This window comes from Gekko japonicus, unplaced genomic scaffold, assembly GCF_001447785.1.
Source record: "Gekko japonicus isolate JY-2015 unplaced genomic scaffold, Gekko_japonicus_V1.1 scaffold111, whole genome shotgun sequence".
NCBI classification, from domain to species: Eukaryota; Metazoa; Chordata; class Lepidosauria; order Squamata; family Gekkonidae; genus Gekko; species Gekko japonicus.
Window position 1 is genome coordinate 1,717,633 of NW_015171505.1, and position 19,308 is coordinate 1,736,940.

At 47.7% G+C, this 19,308-nt stretch overlaps 1 protein-coding gene across 2 annotated transcripts in view; it reads left to right on the top strand.

The window, feature by feature from the left end:
• The window catches only part of PLIN1 (perilipin 1), a 28,295-nt gene extending 16,787 nt beyond the window's left edge, over positions 1–11,508 (top strand). For both annotated transcript variants that reach the window (XM_015419260.1, XM_015419261.1), the window contains exons 7-9: positions 7,254–7,400; positions 9,711–9,950; positions 10,679–11,508. In XM_015419260.1, coding sequence (XP_015274746.1) covers positions 7,254–7,400; positions 9,711–9,950; positions 10,679–11,080 — 789 coding nt within the window. In that variant the 3' untranslated portion in view covers positions 11,081–11,508. The remainder of the gene's footprint in view (positions 1–7,253; positions 7,401–9,710; positions 9,951–10,678) is intronic.
• The last annotated feature ends 7,800 nt before the right edge of the window (positions 11,509–19,308 follow it).

Consider the following 19,308-nt stretch of genomic DNA (forward strand, 5'->3'; position numbering starts at 1 on the left):
AGCATACCTTATTTGCATTTCCTGTTTCAGTCTAGTCTTCCCTGATTGTTCTGTTATTTGGGCAGCCGATCAGAGCAAGTGCTCTATCATACAAGCAATGATATCTAACACAAGGCTCAGGCATTAGCTGCTTCAATACAACTACCTCTACATAGTAAGAGCCAATAACAATAATTCCCTCCAAAATATGCTCTCTTCTAATTGGCTCACAAGAAGAATCTCAGGATCCTTGCAGTCTAAGAAGCCTGGCATGAAGCTCAGCCGCCGTATTAATACGTAACAGCTGCCAATTCCTGGAGGAAGCTATTCCACTTCCTTCCACTAGGGTACTTGCTGCCAGCACTGTCATGTTGGGGGTTGCCTGCTAGGAGGGGCAGACTCCTAACTCCCCTTCACACCATGTTTTCAGATAGAAACTGTCTTGCAAGTTTCTGTCTTATTTACAGACAAGTATCTGTCTCAGTTTTGCCCTGGCCATTCCAGACAGAACTTGTCAATAAGTAAATGAGCGCAGAGGTTTCTCAGCTTGTGCCTGTGGTTTCCACATCACAATACACATCCTGAGTCATCTACTATCTGGTTGACCCAAAGTCTCAGACGGCAGGCCAAAATGGAGCTGATCCTCAATACTGGGGTAGGAGGTTTGCTGGAAACTCAGGGTTTTACAAAAGCTCACCTGATGTTGAAGCAGCCAAGAGCCCAACTGAGCCAAGAGCCCAACCCAGGCGCAAGCCAGAAAGCCCAGGGTCAGCATCAACATACCCTCAGGTGGGGCAGCTGCCAGGGCCCAGGGTTTCTGGTAGGACCCAATGCCGCAGAGCCGAATCACATGCTGCCAGGGAAGAGATGGTGGCACTGCACCAGTGGTGGTGTTCCTATGGACACCTGCCACCCAGCACCATCTGAGAAAGGACACATTGTAAGTAGGAAGGCTCACAGCTGGAGGAAACACAGACAGGTGGGGACGTGGGTGGGCTGGAAGGAAGGCACGAGTGGGGTCCTGGTGGTTTTGAAAGGAAGGCATGAGTGGGGTCCTGGTGGTTTTAAGAGGAGGAGAAGGGCCCTGGGCACTCTGTGCTGAGGACCAATGTTCCCTCTAAGCTAAGCCTTGTGAGCAAAAATTCTGCTCTGTGAGCTCCTGGCATTAAAGTTGTGAGCGAGCGATTTGGCTACTGAATAAATCAGTTTGCTCTGGAGTCCTCCTTCCTGAGCCAAGACGAAAATGTGTGAGCCGGAGGCTAAAAAACTGTGAGCTAGCTCACACTAACTCGGCTTAGAGGGAACACTGCTGAGGACCCCCACGAACTTGAACTGGCCCTAGATAAGCCCAGCCCCCTTTGTAGCCAAAATTGGGTCCTGGATGCTTTAAAGATCTAGAGAATGGGGCTCTTCTGCTGCTGGAGCATAGGAGGCTTTGAGCTGACAAGCACGCTGTGCACTTCTTTGCCCAGTCAAGGTTTCAGCTCTGGCTCTCCACCTTCTCAGGGGAGATAGTGGAGGTGCTGGAGGTCCACTCAGGGGGTTCCTCATCTCCCTGTTCCACTTGCTGTTGAGCAGGAGGCTGCTGTGGTGGTGGGGCTCTGAGATGGAGGGAGCTTTGTGTGTAGTGTGGGGGGGGAATCTTCAATCCTTTAGGTACCTTCTTTTTACTTCAAGCAATCTTCTTTCCATGTCAAGGCAGGGCCAGGCAGGTCTTGATCCTGACGATTCCCCAGCGATATGTCCACTCCCAATGTCCAAGGGAAGGCACACTCACAGCAAGAGGTTCAAGCATCCAGCTACCAATGAGGGCAAAGCAATAGTCACCATACTTGCTACAGGTGTGCTTCTTTCCTCAGTTTACAAATAAGATCAGTCCCATGACAACCTGACAAAAATGAAATCAAGGTAAAACACTCACAGCACCTGACCCACAATCCAAACAGAGAGGCAGGGCCATGCCTCTGAGACCACCCTAAAGAGGAAGATCCTTGTAAGCTTCCAGAATGTCACCCAGGTGCAAGCCAGCAAGCGTCCCTGGAAGAGTGCATACAAGTGTCTGCGAGGCCACCCCTGAAAAGTTCCCACTCCTTGGGGGGACATTCATTTTGGGGCTGGGCAAAACTGGGCATCCTTAGCAAGGCCCTCGGGATGTTATGATGGTTGAAACTTGCCCCCCCCCCTTTTGTTGAAGTTGTGCTGCAGACAGCTTGGTCCCCATCAACAGAAAATCAAGACTAGCTGCAGGCACTGAAGCTCTCCTCTCTGCCACTAGGCAGACTTGAAAGTTGGTTTATTTTTAACTGACAGCTCTGTTGATTAATGACTTTAATTATCATCCTTTCCAAAGCTATGACATCTCACTGGGAGGAAAACAAAGTCCGAGAGTCCTGTCCCCTTCCCTGGCCCTTCCTCCCAACATCCTGGAGCCTATTAGCCTGGGAACCAGAGCCAGGATCTCATATCTGTAGCCCCCAGTCAGAATCAGAATCACTTTATTGTATATGGCCATAGGCCTTCACAATATAAAACACTCTCAGAGAGTTTGTGCATGACATATAATAATAAAAAAAATCAACCTCTATAAAATGTATAAAAGCCCCCAGTCCCAAACACCACCTTGAACCAGAGTGGTTCCTCCAGCCTGCATCCAGGGGGGTGGGTGTCTTGTGTGTCCTTCACTGCTGTCCTCTTTAATTTGTACCTGGCAAGATTAAGTAGATCTCATGCATCCCTTTAGATGACATGCACAGCTTCTGGGTTTCATGTGGACACAATAATCTGCCTTATACTGAGTTGAGTTACTGGTCCTTCTAACTCATAATTGGCTCCTCAGAATCACAGCAGTTTTCCAAAAAAAGGGTGTTTTTTTTACCCCAATACCTGCTATCTGGGGTGGGAAAGCAGTACAGTGTAGCCTGATCTCATCAGGTTTCAGCAGCTAAGTAGGATTGTTACCAAGGAAGACTCTGCAAAGGAAGAAGAAGAGAAGAAGAGAATAGATTGGATTTATACCCCGCCCTTCACTACCCAAAGGTGTCTCAGAGCGGCTTACAAACTCCTTTCCCTTCTCCTCCCCACAACATACACCCTGTGAGGTAGGCGGGGCTGAGAGAGCTCTTCACAGAAACTGCTCTTTTTTCAAGAACAGCTCTTATCAGAACTACGGCTTGCCCAAGGTCATCCAGCCAGGTGCAAGTGGGGAATCAAACCCGGTTCTCCCAGATTAGAGTCCGTGCACTTAACCACTACACCAAACAGGAAGGCAATGGCAGAACACCTGGTGCTGAAAGAGTGCTTTCCTCATATCATGCCCAAATTGCTATTGAGACTTCTTTTGTGCTGTGCCTGATCGTTATTAATGCAGGCAGGGGAAGTGGAGACATTTGTAATACACATGAACATCCTGGGCCAATTGTCAGGCTCCTCAATCAGGTCACATCACACAGGGCTTCATAAGAAGATAACTGTTTATTAGTGCTTCCAGTATTAAAGAACACGTGTACAGATTGTGTCAGGAATAGCCGTCAGTATAAGGGTCTCTGACTTGTAGTAAAATGGAACATCCCCCTTATGAGTGCAAGCCAATGATTATAGTTCGGACAGAAGAGGGGCAGCTCGTTCCAAGACGATTTGCACACACGGGCAAAAGCAAGCGGGCAAGCGGGCAAAGCACAAAAGCCATTGACTTTCCCAGCCGAGTTAATTGCAGCTGGAGACAGCAAGGTGAAGCATGAGATAGTGCACAGAAGCAGGACAGGGAAGAGCTGAGAACAAGGAGGAGGGCCCCCCTCCACATTCCAGATCTATGACAGGGCTACCTGACACCAATTTAGGGTTTATATTTAAATAAGAAACCCAATCAGAGAAAGATCCACTTTAGGCTATTTAACATATCTTCAGCCTGAACTCATATCACTCTAGTAAGCTTTGTGTTACCTTAGGGGTTGCCATCTGCTGTCTATATGCCGGAGTTAGAAGAATCCCCAATGCCCAAACTCTACATTATGAGGAACACATGTCTGTAGAATTTGGGGAACACATGTCTGACTTCTCTTTTTTCACGTTGAGGGTCAAACTCTATTTCCATGAGTGGAACTCTCCATGGGTTCAAACAATAGCTTGGGGTGGGGAGAGACAGGTCTGATCTGGATCAGGGCTGTGATTCTAGGGAACTGTATGTGGGGAGGGATGGGGTGTGTTAACTCTTCCCTGCCTCCTCCATTTCCCCATCTGAAAATTCCCATCTGCATCCCTCACTGCTTTAAGCTCCAATAATGGAAAAGAGGTGCCATTCAGGTCTCCCCCCCATACACACTGGGCCAGAGGGGCAATTTTCAACAGAGAAACAGCATCAAGGTTATTCCTTGCCCAACACTTTAGCTTTTATTCCTATTGGCACCTCCCCCCAATACTTTTTAAGGCCAAATACTACATTCACTGGAGAAGACCCTGATGCTGGGAAAGACTGAAGGTCAAAGAAGAAGGGGACAGCAAAGAATGAGATGGTTAGACAGTGTTACTGATGCAACGAACATGAAATTAAGCAAACTTCAAAGCACGATGGAAGACAGGAGGGCCGGGACTTCCGGTCTAAGCGTTTCACTGCTCGGATGCGTCCCGTCTCGCTCTGATGGAGACGCACCGAGACCCAGCTGACGGGAGGGGTCCGAGTTCGTCCCGGACCTCCATGGGGTCTTTGTAGGAGACCCCCAGCCTGGGGAGTTGAGGAGAGCCTCTTCCAAGGCGATGGCCAAGGAATTGAGGCTCACCTTCTTCCCCGAAAGGTACCATCGCCGCAGAGCCAGCATGGCGTCTAGAGATGACTGCCGGAGCAAGCAACCATGATCAAACTTTTAAAAATGCTTCCAAAAGATCTCCAAGGCTCCAAATCATGAGCTAAGCAAAGCTCAGGTGAAAAAAGTGAACTGAAACTTGGTAGTAATTGGAAGCACCTAAGTTTGAAGCGTTGGGGAGAGGAATTAACACCCCCCCTTTTTTTCTTTGAGCAAGCTTTAAAAATGGTTTTAAATCAGAAATAAAAGACTTTTAGCTAAAATAAGCGCATTAAGCAGTTAAACGAATGCAAAAACTGCTAAAGTATACAAAGCGGGACTAAATCGTATAACTTTTGCCTTGTTTTGGAAAACTTACTTCTTGTTGATATTATGGCTGGGAGAGGACGGAGAGTGCCGGATAAAAAACTGGTGACCAGAAATAACATACCAACTACTCCTTCCCAGAACCAGGAAGTAACTACAGACTTCTCTGCACTGCTGTCAGAACCCACAGCCAACAACGTAGTACACGCTTATCAGGAAAGCTAATACTTTTTTGAAGAGCTATAGATGCATTAACATAGGCACTGTTAAGAATGGCGGCTGCCCATGGGCATAATAGGATATAGGGTATTCGTATGCACTCCCCCACTGCCCTGGCCAATTAGCCACACTCCCGGGTGTGGGACAAAGCCCTCCAGCCGTTAGTGCTGAAGCTGGGAACCAAGCACGCTCCCACTGTTCCCTTGAAACCAGACATCAACATCCCACCACCTGCAGAACTTAGAGATAAGCGTTACAGCAGCAAAGAAGCACAGAAGGAATGCAATAGCAATTAGAATACAACTGACCTCATGAAGCAGAGAAGGAAAGATCTGCTGATAAAATGCAAATAACACAGTTTCAGCTGGAGAGATCCATGTATGTTCTATGTTTTCATGGGATCCCCGAAGAGAAAAATGAAGATTTAAAAGAACTCTTGGGAGCTGCCTTGGCCCCATTAATGGATTACAAACAAGAAGATTTAATAAAAGAGATGGATGTGGCTTATAGGACTTATCCGGACTTTATAAAGAAAAACAAACTCCCAGGGAAAACCTACCTAAAATTTATGAAACGATCTACCAGAGAATTGGTGCTAAAGTCAACAATGGGAAAAACCCTAAAAATCAAGAATGAAGATGTAAAAATTTTGAAAGACATCCCCTTTGAAGTTAGAAAACGGAGGAAACGCAACAGGATGCTCACTCTCACTCTGCAAAAAAAGGGAATACCATACAAATGGTTATTCCCGGAAGGGCTGAGCTTCAACTACCAGGACAAAAAATATAAAATAGACTCTGTTCCAAAAGCGGAAAAATTTATGGATCAAATGTTTAATATAAAAAAAGAACTCAGAAGGAAAAGAATTTAAACCAGATGGGGAGGTAGAAGAAGAATCCTACTCACAGGATTCAACAAGCCAAATTTCCATGTCATCAGAATAATCTGAATCGGAGAAAGGAGTAGCTGCTCCAAAACTCCAGAAAACGAAAAAATGCAGGAAGAAAAGACTCTAGAACTAAGGCAATAGTATTAAAGGCAGAAATTGCATTAAGCTACTAAATATGTATTAATAATTGAATCAAATCTTAACATAACATTTTATATTAGGTTACAAACAATATTTCTATAACTTCTTAGATCGTGACATGTATTATTCTTTACCCATTCCCCAAATCCAGTAGATGGAATAGATTAGAACTGTAGTACTGCTTCCCCTATCCAGTAGATTTATGTATTAGATTTCCCATACCCATCACCCATAGTATTAGTGTTACGGTATTAGTATCCATTCCCACATCCCATAATTGTAGTGTGTAGAAAATCCCCTGCGGGGGGAAAAAATAATTTTTAAAAAGGAAGACAGGAGGGTCTGGTGTGATGTGGTCCATGGGGTCGCGAAGTGTCGGACTTGACTGTGCAACTGAACAACAACAACACTACATCAGGAGTTCTAGTCAGGTAGTGCATTGTTTGGTCCTTTGTTAAAGATAACATATAACATGAGTTAAGCACGCTCAGAGTTTCCTTGCCTGTGCCTCACCTGAGGAACAGCTAGGGAACTTCTGTGACAGTGTTCCTTCAGACATTACCAGGGAGATGTGAAGAGGTGCACAACTACTGCTTTCTGTGGCAGGCATGAGTTCTTCTTACCTGGTGAATTCAGTCCTAAAATCATGGTGCTAGTCCCTAAGTTTTTAAAAAATGTTTCCATTCCTGACTCTGCGGAAAAAAATGTAAAGATGGTTTTTACTGAAGTGTTGACTGAAGTTTGCACTTCTGTACAGTTGACCAAGATGGCCTTGGAATTGAGTGCTCCTGAATGTAAACAAATATTCCTCTTTCACTCACTCTCTCCTGTGTGCGCACACATACTCTCTTTCTTTTTATGTGATCGGCCAGCTTATTAGGTCCGAGAAAAATCATGGCCTCTTCACCATCTTTCCTATCTAGGGTGGTTTGGCCAGGCAAAGCTCAACCAAGGCACAGTGGGTCTTCTTCAATGAACAGAACATAGCAAATGGCTGGTTAAGCAAAGGACAGAGAAAGGCGCCTGAGAAAAGGGAGGAAAGAAAAAACGAAGATGACAGAACAAGCACGGTATAGTACTCTAATTTCTTTATACACGACTTTTCTCCCCAGTAGGGACTCCACATGGCTTACAGCCTTTACTTTACTTTTACAACAACAACCCTCTGAGGTAGATTAGGCTGAGAGTGCGTGACTATCCCAAGGTCACCCAGCAAGTTTCCATGGCAGAGTGTGGAGATTTGAACATGGGACTCCTAGATCCTAGTACAACACTCTAATCACTACATTATACTAGCTCTCAGAATGTCTTTGCCCTGTTTATGCTGTGACTGCCTTTCCTGACATTTCAGAAGTCTTCCCTCCAGCCTGCCAATTGGGGCCAGGGCCTGGAAATTCCAAGCTGAACAGCCACTTTTGCAGTCAGTGCAAAGCACCTCACACTGCAGTGTGGAACGTCCCGGAATCGCCACTGTCATTTTCCAAAGCATCTGCTTTGCATATCTCTTGTTCCTGAGCAGAGAGAAGTTTTGCAAGGTCCAGTTCCTTTGTAAGACACGGCTGATTCACATGTTGCAATGTCTAAGTGGTAAACATGTGGCCTCTACAAGGACTTTGGGCCAGACATGCAGCTGGAGTTGGAAACTCGGTTCCCAGATGTTCAGGGGCCTGATTTTAGATCAGGACTATAGTACACAAAGAGAAGCACTTTCCCCTTTGAAAAGTACTGCGACTTACTAGCGATTTCAGTTTTCATACTTTATTTCAGCTCGGAACAAGACAAGAACTACCGGCTCGCAGGCCGGTTTATAAAGGCAGACAACCCACATCCAAAACACCCCCCCACACACACAAGTTATAGGTTATTTACAGTGGCTGAGAGTTCCATAGGCTCTCGGCCTGGAGCCTAGCCCTCCGATTGGAGCGGGCTAGGATCCGCTTGGCCCATTGTTCCTGAGAGCGAAGCTCGGCCGCTTCACATGACCGCGTGGTGACCAAGTCGCGCACACGGTCAGAGCTTGATACATTACACCCCTCCCCCCTTAGTCCGAGAGACACCCACACAGAAAGTCCTGTAAATAAGTGGGTGCTTTCCTTGCTCTCATGGAGCAGTGTGGAACTGGTAGCGGGGCGGGAGGTGAAGCCGATGCACTCAACTGAATGCTGGCCAGCGTAGGTGGCTGTAGTCCTTGTTGCACTGCGTTCACATTCATATGTATTCTTTCATAGCTCACATGTTTCATGCTCTATGTCTCGCTGGTTATTATCTCTGCTGTGAATTGGGGGAAGGAATGGATGTGTATGGCTGTCTGCTTTGCTTCATTCATGCTAGTTTGGAACAGTTCACATGCAGGGGCCTCCCGAGTGTGTTGAGAACTTGGGAAGTATGTGATCTCATTATAAAGGCAGACAACCCACATCCAAAACACCCCCCCACACACACACAAGTTATAGGTTATTTACAGTGGCTGAGAGTTCCATAGGCTCTCGGCCTGGAGCCGAGCCCTCCGATTGGAGCGGGCTAGGATTCGCTTGGCCCATTGTTCCTGAGAGCGAAGCTCAGCTGCTTCACATGACCGCGTGGTGACCAAGCCGCACACGCGGTCGGAGCTTGATACATTATACCCTTGCACCATTTCCCAAATCTGAAACAGCTCCCAGTGAGCTGCAATTTGCCCTACTGGAAAGTGCCAGACTGCATAACCACCTACAACCCTTCTAGATCCGGGACTCATCTTTTGCACCCATGGGACCCCTGAGCTGCAGCCGTGTGGCAGGAAGTCATGTGATATCACAGTTGTGACATCAAAGTAATGTGGCAGGAAGGGGGACAAAATTATGACTTCACTCATGTCAAGGTCTCAAGAGTCAGAGACTGGAAAACAGGCAGAAGACAAGGAAGTATACCATAGTGAAGAATAGCTCAATTCCCAAAGGACCAGAATATTCAAAGGCCCAGTGCAGGCTTCTTGATTACCCTGGAAATCCATGTGTTGTTCAGTTCATGGCCTCTGTATGCGGAAGCTGGTTATTGCCGGGTAAACAGGCTGGTTTGGTGGGAAAAGGGACATAGCGGCAAAGTATTGGGGAAGGGCATGGTAAAATAGCTGCTTGCAGATGTGTGTGTGGACGGAAGGCATCATGGTATAGCCTGATCTTGTCAGATCTCAGAAGCTAAGCAGAGTTGGCACCTGGCTGGGAGACCGTCAAGGAAGACTCTGCAGAGGAAGGCCCTGGCCAACTACCTCTGCTTCTCACATGCCTTTAAATCCCCTTGCTAGGCTGGCCATAAGTTTGTTGTGACTTGACAGCACTTACATAATTAGATGCATCTGTGCTATTGCTCATGGAGGGATCTGGTTTCTTTTTCTGCTTTTCCAGACAGAAGAGAGTGCCAAGGCCCAGAGCCTGCCGGGCAGCCTGACTCAGAACCTGCAAGCAGCCTCTCTCTCCACCATCTCTGGCATGAAGGAGGCCCACTTCACAGCCTGCAATGCAGCAGGGCAGCTTCTCTCCCCACACAGGGCAGTGTCTGAGAGGAGCACAAAAGTGGGCATGTTGTGGGGGATCCTACAGAATGTCACCGGCAGCTTCCTTGGGACAATCGTTCACTACGTACCAGTAAGTGATCTCTCCTGCCACAGTAGGAGACCTGAGAAGATAGAGTAGCAAGGAGGACAGACAGCAGTTGGAATTTGTGCACACCACACTCCTGTACCCTAGCCAACCTGTCTCCTCCCCCATCTCACATGATTAGGCTTTTCGGTTCCTGCAGATGTACAAGACAGGCATCTGGTGTGGATATGTCCCACCCATTCAGCACCATCCCTTTTGGCTGGATGCCAGTTAGGTAGAAAAGTCCCATCCTATCAGCCTTGCCCATATTCTCACATACACATTTGCTTCTGTGGAGGATAGTCCCCATTCTCACAAGACCTTTTGTGTATATGGAAAGGAAGCCTCATTGACTAGCCAACTTCTGATTTCAAAACTCCTGGTTTCTGAGTGATAGCAATCCTTTCTCAGATGGATTATTCAGCGTGTCTAAGATTATCCAGTTTTGAAAGACTGCAGTGGCACTATGTTAGTGCAATTTCCAAAGTTTGCAGCCTGGTTCTTTTAACAGGAGTGGCTGCTTGTTTTTTCTTCTTCTTTCCTTTCAATGATATGAGTGTGACCTGCACCACATGGAGGAGGTTTTAAATCTTCTGCTAAAATGCTTGGGGTTCGTCTGCAGAACTCCACTCCCGAGAAGTGGGACTGCAGAATCACTTGCAGAAAGTTCTGTGGGCCACTTGGACCCCCAGCTGAGTTTACCTTCTCTGTGCCTCTTTCTGCTTCCTGTTTAGGTTCCAAGGCTCTTTGTGAAGGCAGAGGGGACTGCAACTGTGATGGCAGAAGGGTCTGAGACATACCAGCGGCAGAAAAGCAGCCAGCCTGTGGTCACTCATACGCAGGAAAAGGGGGCCCATTATCAGCTGCGGGGAGACTGGCGATCCAACCGAGGCCACCATCCCCTCACTTTCCTCAATCTTGATGAGCCCCACCTGGTACAGCAAGCCCCCGTCCAACGCCGGAGCTCAGCTTTTGAAGCTGACTACACCAGTGCTCACAAATCTGCCTTCTCCCCTTACAAGGAGGCAGCCAGCAGCAGGCGGTTGAGCGAAGGGCTGTACCGCTCCAGTCCAGAGCGTGTATACAGTAAGGCTCATTACACAGGCCTTTACGGCACCATTCTTAAGAAAGACTGAACAGATGACAGCCCAGGCTTAGTGTCTTCCTTCACTTAGAGTCTGCTAATCCTTCCTATCAGCTTTGCAAGCTTTCACAACAAGTTTGATAATGAACTGGGGTCATAGCTTACTGTCAAGCTCAGGCTTAACTTTCATTTTCCTTAGGTTCTGATTTCCTTCACCTTTACTTGTCATGTTGGATTCCTGGGGGGGGGGGTGTTGTAAAAGTGCATGGGAGTAGGCACCATAATTTTCCTGAAGCAGTGCCCCAAGAGTTGGTTCCCGTGAGTCTGACCGTGGAAAATCTTTGTGCCTAGTTTGGGTAGATAGGGCACCATATATCTGTCTGTGTTGCCATAGTAACGCCAGGGGTAGGTGTGTTGTGGGTGAATGTGGAATTTTATGCTTTTACCTATAACCTGTAAGTTCCCACAGTTTTCTTCAGTCCTAACACAAGTTTTGAACCTACAGCAAGCATATCTCTAATAAACATTTCACTGCCAATAGTGTGTGTGGACAGTAGGGTTGCCAAGTCGAACTTACCTAAGAGCGGGGGGAGTCCTGTCCCTGCCCGGGAGTCTTCTCGGGCGCGTGCCACGATGACACCACCCAGAAGTGACATCATTGCGTCAGGCATGTTGGGGTTTTCCCTCGCATGATAGAGTGTTTTCCCTCGAATGATGGAGTTTTCCCTCGAATGATAGAGCATCCCCTGGTAACATGCCCGACGTGGTGACATCACCTCCAGGGGGCGTCTTTATGCCGCGCACGTCACAGACTTTGGGGGTGGGGTTCCCCCGGCGGCCCGATCTGGGCTGGTGGGGAATGGGCCTCTTGAGCGGGGGTTTCCCCGCCCCCTGGGGGGACCTGGCAACCCTAGTGGAGAGTGACTTAACTGGGAACCTGACAGATTGCTTGGACTCCCATTGATCCCTCCCACCGGCCCCAACCTACGACAGCATGGGGAACGGAGATGGAGATGGCGGGGTGAGCATGAGTACCAGGTCTGAACCTGAGAACCCCGCGCACAACCCCAAGAAGAAGAAAGACAGCAAGTCCACTGGTGCTAGGTCTAAAAAGCACGTTCTCTTCCATCCTCCTAAGAGATGCGACAGCCCCGATTGCTGGGATGATCTGGCCTGGTTGGTGAGTACCCCAGGGTTTCGTGGTACCCAGGAAAAGGCTGATAGCGAGAAATGGCATGTTTCCCGCACCTTCCATGATGACTTGGACCTGGGCAAAATGCGAAAGGAGTGGGAAGATGAGCCGGCAACGGAGAGGGACCAGTCCAGTCTCCGAGCCAATGTGAAGGAGCTCAAAGAAGGCTTCCAATGCTTGGTGAATAATCTCCCCAAGTTAGTGAAGGAGCTAATGGAGAAGGAGAAATCGGAGGAGTCCGAGGAGGAGAAAAGCGAGGGTGAACCTGAGAAGCCCCCACCCCCTCCTCAAAGACCCGATGACGAGCGAGACTGGCCCCATGATGCTTTGGAGGCCACATTTGATGGCAGCCCAGGGAAGCCCAGGGAAGCTAGCATTCTTTGTGATCCAGGTGCGAAATATGCTGCAGGAGTGGGGGCACACCTTTGCCTCCAATGAGCAGCATGTGGATTATGTGGGCTCCTGACTGGTTCGTGGGGCTTTACAGCGTCACGGCCCCAGAGCTTCGAGATGTGGACGCCTTCATGCAGGCCCTGTGGCACCAGTTTGAGAACCTGTTGGAGCTGGAGACGGCTCGTACGCATCTCCGGGGCTGCATCAAGGAGCTTGGTCGGTACATGAGTTCAAAGCAACCACGGCCAAGCTCCAGGGCTGGCCGGAAGAGGTTCTGATCGAGTTCTACTGAGCTGGCCTGAACACCATCATTTTGGAGAAGGCACTGGCCCAAGACAACCCCTTAACCCTAGCGGGGTGGATCCAAGTGGCCTGCAAGGCTGAGAACCAGCATAATCTGGTGAAGCTACCAATACAAGACGCCTGTGTGCAGCGGAAAAACCCAGAGGATGCCTTGGTGTAGAGAACCACTAACCAGAGCGGATCGGGAGCATTGACTGAAGAAGGGGCTGTGTCTACACTGCGGGAAAGCAGGGCACTTCGCTGCTGAATGCAACCGGCCTTGGAGTGAGGAGAGGGAGTGCTGCGAGGAGCAACGTGACAAGAAACCCAAAGTGCCATTGGGAAAAGGCCCAAGTCGCCAAGAGCCCTGCAGGCAGCTGAGTACACCACATTGGAGGGAACTTCCTCCAGCAATGCTGAAGAGCCTCAGATGCAGGGAAAAGGCCGGGACCTGTTGTGAAGGGCACCAGCCAGCAGGGTCCGCCAGACCCCGGCATGAGAACTGGTGAGATCCTGTTCCTCAGAAGGTGTTTGACAAATTAAAAACTCTTTTCACCTCCAAGCTCATTCTTCAACACTCAGATGAATGAAAGCTTTCATTGTTCAAGTAGATGCCTTGGATGTGGCGATGGGGGAGGCGATTCTGCATAGGGGCCCCAATGGGAAGTTGCATCCCCTCACGTCTCCAAAAAGTTTTCTGGGGTGAAAGAAACTAGGCGGTATGGGACAAGGAGGTGGCGGCTATAAAATTAGCACTGACTACATGGCGGCACTGGTTGCAGGGGGTGAGGGTTCCTTTCGAGGTTTGAACCAGTCATAAAAATTTGGAAGCCGTAACCTCCCCCCCCCATCTCCATGCCAAACAACTACGATGGGCAGAGTTTCGGTTCACTTTGAAACACCTCCCTCGGAAATCTAACTTCCTGGTCCCGTTTCCCGCAGCATGCCAGCCAACATGATGTCATAGACACTATGTTTACCCCCGCCCAACTGGGGGATGCAGTGACAACGCAGAGCCAGGCAAAAGCGGGGAGGGAGGAGTTGGGCAACTGGAAGGAGAAGCTGAAAGCCACTATTTCCCCCAAGGATTTAGAGACTATTAAAAAAGGAGGGCTCTTTGTGTCAGAAAGAGAACAGGTGTTGGTACAAAGGAGACAAAGTGTTTGTTCCCGGGTCTTTATGGGGAGAAGTGTTGTCGATGGGACATAACAAAATGTCTGGGCACTTTGGTTATTTAAAGACTTTGCATTTGATCCAAAGGCAGTTTTGGTGGCTGGGGATGAGAGGAGATATTTCCAAGTATGTTGCTACATGTCAGACCTGCCTAATGAGTAAACAAGGGGGGGGGGTGCCTGGCCAGGTTTTAAATTGCTTGTAAGCCACCCTGAGCTGCTTCGGCGGGAGGGCAGGGTAGAAATTTAATAAATAAATAAATAAAAAACCTCTAGAGACCCCCGAGAGGCCTTGGCTGGGATTTCTATGGATTTTATCACCGATTTGCCCCATAGTCAGGGTAAGACAGTAATATGGGTTGTGGTAGACCTGTTTTCTAAGCAAGTCCATTTCATGCCATGCAAACAAATACCATCTCCTAAGCAACTGGCTAAGATGTTTTTGTAGCACATGGTAAGACTACATATGGTGCCCCGCAAGATAATTTCAGACCAGGGGGCGCAGTTCGTTGCCAAATTTTGGAAGGAACTTATGGGCCTGTTGGGGTTGGAACAAGGACTGAGAAGTAGACACCATCCCGAGACCGATGGCCAGACCGAACACACTAATCAACTCTTAGAGCAATTCCTCAGGTGTTACATTAACCATCAACAAGATGACTGGGTAAAACTACTGCCGTTGGCTGAGTACAGTTACAATAACTCTGTCTACAGTTCTATAGGAATGTCCCCTTTTAAAACAGTGCATGGATACGAAGGGGGTCCCCTGCCCTCTGTGGACCTGCGCAAACCTGTGAAAGGAGATGCCCAGCTTTGGTGGTCTACAGTAACTAAGAGTTGGGACACAGTCCAAAAGACATTGAATAAAGCAAAGGAGGACTACAAGCGCTATGCTGACAAATCCAGGAGTCCTGGATGGGATTTGGCTCCTGGGGGCTTTGTATACATTTCCACAAAACACTTACGGGGACTGCAACCAGGGCAGAAGTTGGGGTGGGAAATACATTGGAACTTTTAAAGTAGCTCGTGTAATAATTAGGTGGCTGTAGAAGTGGAACTCCATGAATCTTTGCGCTCCGTGCACCCTGTTTTTCATTTCAGCTTATTAAAGACGGACCCTGGACCCTCGCCTTGGACTTATCGTCCTCCAACGCCTCTTCCTCTCCTGATCGACGGCAAACTCCATCAGGTGGTAGAGACCATCTTGGATTCTAAAGTGAAACGTGACCAACTGTTCTATCTTGTCAAATGGAAGGACTTTGGGCAAGAACAGAACGAGTGGGTACAAGCTAAGCATATTAGAGCCTCTCATCTCATTAAAGAATTCCATCACAGTCATCCCCACAAGCCGGGGAGTTGAGGGGGCTTGGGGGGGACAGTATGTCAAGCTCAGGCTTAACTTTCATTTTCCTTAGGTTCTGCTTTCCTTCACCTTTGCTTGTCATGTTGAAGTCCTGGGGGGGGGGGGGTTGTTAGAGTGCATTGGGAGTAGGCACCATAATTTTCCTGAAGCAGTGCCCCAAGAGTTGGTTCTTGTGAGACTGACCTTGGAGAATCTTTGTGCCTAGTTTGGGTAGATAGGGCACCATATATCTGTCTGCGTTGCCATAGTAATGCCAGGGATAGGTGTGTTGTGGGTGAATGTGGAATGTTATGCTTTTACCTATAACCTGTAAGTTCCCACGGTTTTCTTCAGTCCTAACAAAGGTTTTGAACCTACAGCAAGCATATCTCTAATAAACATTTCACTGCCAATAGTGTGTGTGGAGAGCGACTTAGCTGGGGACCTGACACTTACCTGCCATGCAACATGGAGCTGGCTGCAGCTTTAAAGATGTGAATGGAAGAATTGGTGATTTTCTCATAACACAGTGAACACATGCAGCTGCCTTATATCAAGTCAGACCTTTAGTCTACCAGGGTCACTATTGCCTACTCTGGCAGTTCTCTGGGGTCTCAGGTCAGGGTCCTTTCACATCGCCTTCTCATCTTTTTAAATGGTGATGCTGGAATTGAACGTGGGACCTTCTGCATGCAAAGCAGATGCTCTACCACTAAGCTTATTTAAGTTGCCTTCTCTGGAGTCAAGGTCACTGTTTCGTACTCTGACTGGCAGCAGCTCTCCCAAGATTTCAGGTAGAGATCTTTTTGCATCACCTGCTTCCTGAGATTGTTTACCTGGAGATTCTGGAGACTGAACATCTGGCATACAAAGGAGATGCTCTACTGGTGATCTACAGCCCCTCCCCAAGCAGAACCTTTGATAACCCTTGTGCCATGCCCAAATGTTAGCATCTAGGAATTGTTAGCATCATGGATGTGTAAGGTTAGAAACTTTTACCTACTTATAATTAACACCTCCCTTAAACAAACTATAGTTTCCGTAGTTATCTCTGGTCCACTGAAAGCATGTTAGCTATTATGACTCTACAAGCATGGGAAAGGGTGTGTTTTCCCCCTCAGGTTCACTTAAGCATGCTAAGGATTACAAAAATCCACTCTGAGCTAGGAGGAAACTTGGATGAGCTGAGCATTGGGGGGGTCAGGTGGGTAGGGCTCAGTGTACCAGTTAACTGTAGTTTAAAAAAGAGATTCTCCCCTACTCTTTAAAAAGTTCTAATTCTTTAAACTGAATCTGTCAATTCACAATTAAAATGTCCTTAGAAAAATTCTTTAAAAGAGCAAGTTAGTGTTTTTGATTGACCAGGGAACTGGCCCCAAACTGGCTCACAATGTCTGCCACTCTGTAAAACGTTATGCATACATGGGACAGCAGTCTGGGTTGGTGCTGTATGGGACTGGAAAGAACAGGGAGGAATCACAAAATCATTAGCCAAATGATATTTGCTGATGAAATGAAAACAGGAAACATTCTTAACTAATGTCACAGGGGCAGGAGAAGCTTGTCTACCTCTGGGAGTGTTTTAGTTAGTCTTCATTTTAGACATTTCTGCACAAGCAAAAACTCTGGATTCCCTGCAGAACTGGATTTCCTGTCAGTCTTCTAGAGCCATGCTTGTCATTCCAAAATCCAGACTAACCATACATTCATGGAATGATGTTTTGCATTATGCATTATTTGATGACATTGTCTAAAGGAAGGTAATCATTTTTCAGAATGTGGAAGACAGTTTGGAAAAGGGATGAGAGCATACCTTTGTCTCATCTTTCCCACATGTCAGTAGGTTTTGCAGATTTTTATACTGCTTGCAAGAAGCTTGAAAAGTTGTTTGACTGCAAGCAAGAGAGTTTACGTGTACATCGTGGGAAGCAAGTCTCTATCAGGGTCAAATTAGAGGAGATGCTAGAAGGTCCATGCACAGCCTGCTTTTATTGCAGTGATGGGAGTCTTCATTCAGATTGGAGACACTGCATGGAGGTGGGGGGTTAATTCTGACCCTAACCCACATTTCACCCTGCTCCCCATAGTAGTTCTAGTGGGCCCATAGAGGTTAGGAAAATGGTGCAAACCAGAAGTGTTGAACCTCTGCACTGTGGCCTTGATCCAAAGTGGCCCCTCTCACTGACTACCTGGTGGTGGAAAGGGCCGCCAAGCACAACAGACTTATGGCAAACCTGCATGGAGTTTCCAAGGCAAGAGACAGACACAGGTAGTTTGCCTCTGTGCCACTGGCACCCACAACTTCCCTGGTAGTCTCCAGTCCAAGTACTAACTAGAGCTGACTCTGCTTAGTTTCCATGATCTGATGCTTAATCCCTCAAATATTGGATGGCCTAAAAATCAAAGCGAAAATAAATGTTTGCTACCCATTGCCCAGTTTATTTGACAACTGACTTCCCCACAACTCCACAAGTGCCTCTCTCCCCACTCCAACCCAGAACAAAGGATAAGCCTGGAACTTCATGTATTTATTTTTATTTTATTTCACTTATACCCCGCCCTCCCCGCAAGTGGGCTCAGGGCGGCTTACATAAGCACTAGTGTGTGCTGTGTCCCCGTGGCTTACATAAGCACATGTACAAGTGTCTGTGTCCCCGCCCTGTTTCTTACAGAACATAAAGTGCCAGTGTTAAGTATGCAACTCAACAACTGCCGGCTGTGGACGCTGAACAGGAGCCCCCCGCCACCAGGTAAAAACAATTTGGCAACCCTACCTTAACCTGGCTTCAAGTATGTTGGCAGCTAGGATCCATAACCTTAAACAGAATGGGGCCAGGATACTTGAAGGCCTACCTCCTCTTACATTGTTCAGAACACCAATTAAGTTCTTCTCAAGAGTCCAGTCTGTATGTTACATCTATCACCAGATTGCCATGGGGACACTAAACAGTCTGACAGGTGTGTGAATTTGATTTCGCTCAATACACATTGAGCTATCATGGTTCTATAGCAGTCCTTTACAAACTGATCACTTTGCCCGCACAGAGAAAATCCTGTTGCAAACTATTGCTGTGGTATGGTATATCCAATAATGTGTGGATGCTTCTTTAAAAGCACTGCAGGGGCCTGATTCCAGTCAGGGCTGTGGCACAGGGGGAGAAGGGGCTCTTAATATGCTTGTGCTGTTAGCAATTCACAGGATGGTGCCATAGATAGATAGATACACCATATAAGCATTAGGCTTGTACTCAAGTACTCAGGAATGTATCATATACTGTCTGTATATTACCTTTGTAAGTTTCACAGTAAGTCACACAGCTATCTCTGAGGAATTGTCAGGTGGGTGCTGCACCCATGTCATCTTTTTACCTTTAACACAAACAACCGATTTTAATACCTAAAGCACTAAGAGTGAAGAATCTATTAGAGTTGACTGACTCATGAGGAATTAAACCCCTGCTTCAATACCCCCTCCCCAACCATATAAAAAGGATTGGCCCATGACGGTCAGAGCCTGGGAGCTAAGCAAGGTCTGCCCTGGTTATTTCTTTGCTGGGAGACCACCAAGGAAGGCCAGGGCGGCTATACTTAGCCAGGCAATGGCAAACCAGGTCTGGGCATTTCTTGCCTTGAAAACCCTATGGGGTCACCACCATAAACTGGCAGGGACTTTATGTCACTTCGCACCATCAGTGTTTCAGGTGACTTGGGCTTGATTTTGCACACGCTACAGCGTACGACTGCCAACCTCCAGGTGGTGGCTGGAGATCTCCTGGGATTACAACTGATCCCCAGGCGACAAAGATCAATCACCTGGAGAAAATGACTGCTTTGGAAGGCGATATACCCCACTGAAGTCCCTCCCCGCCCCAGACCCTGCTCTCCTCAAGCTCCATCCC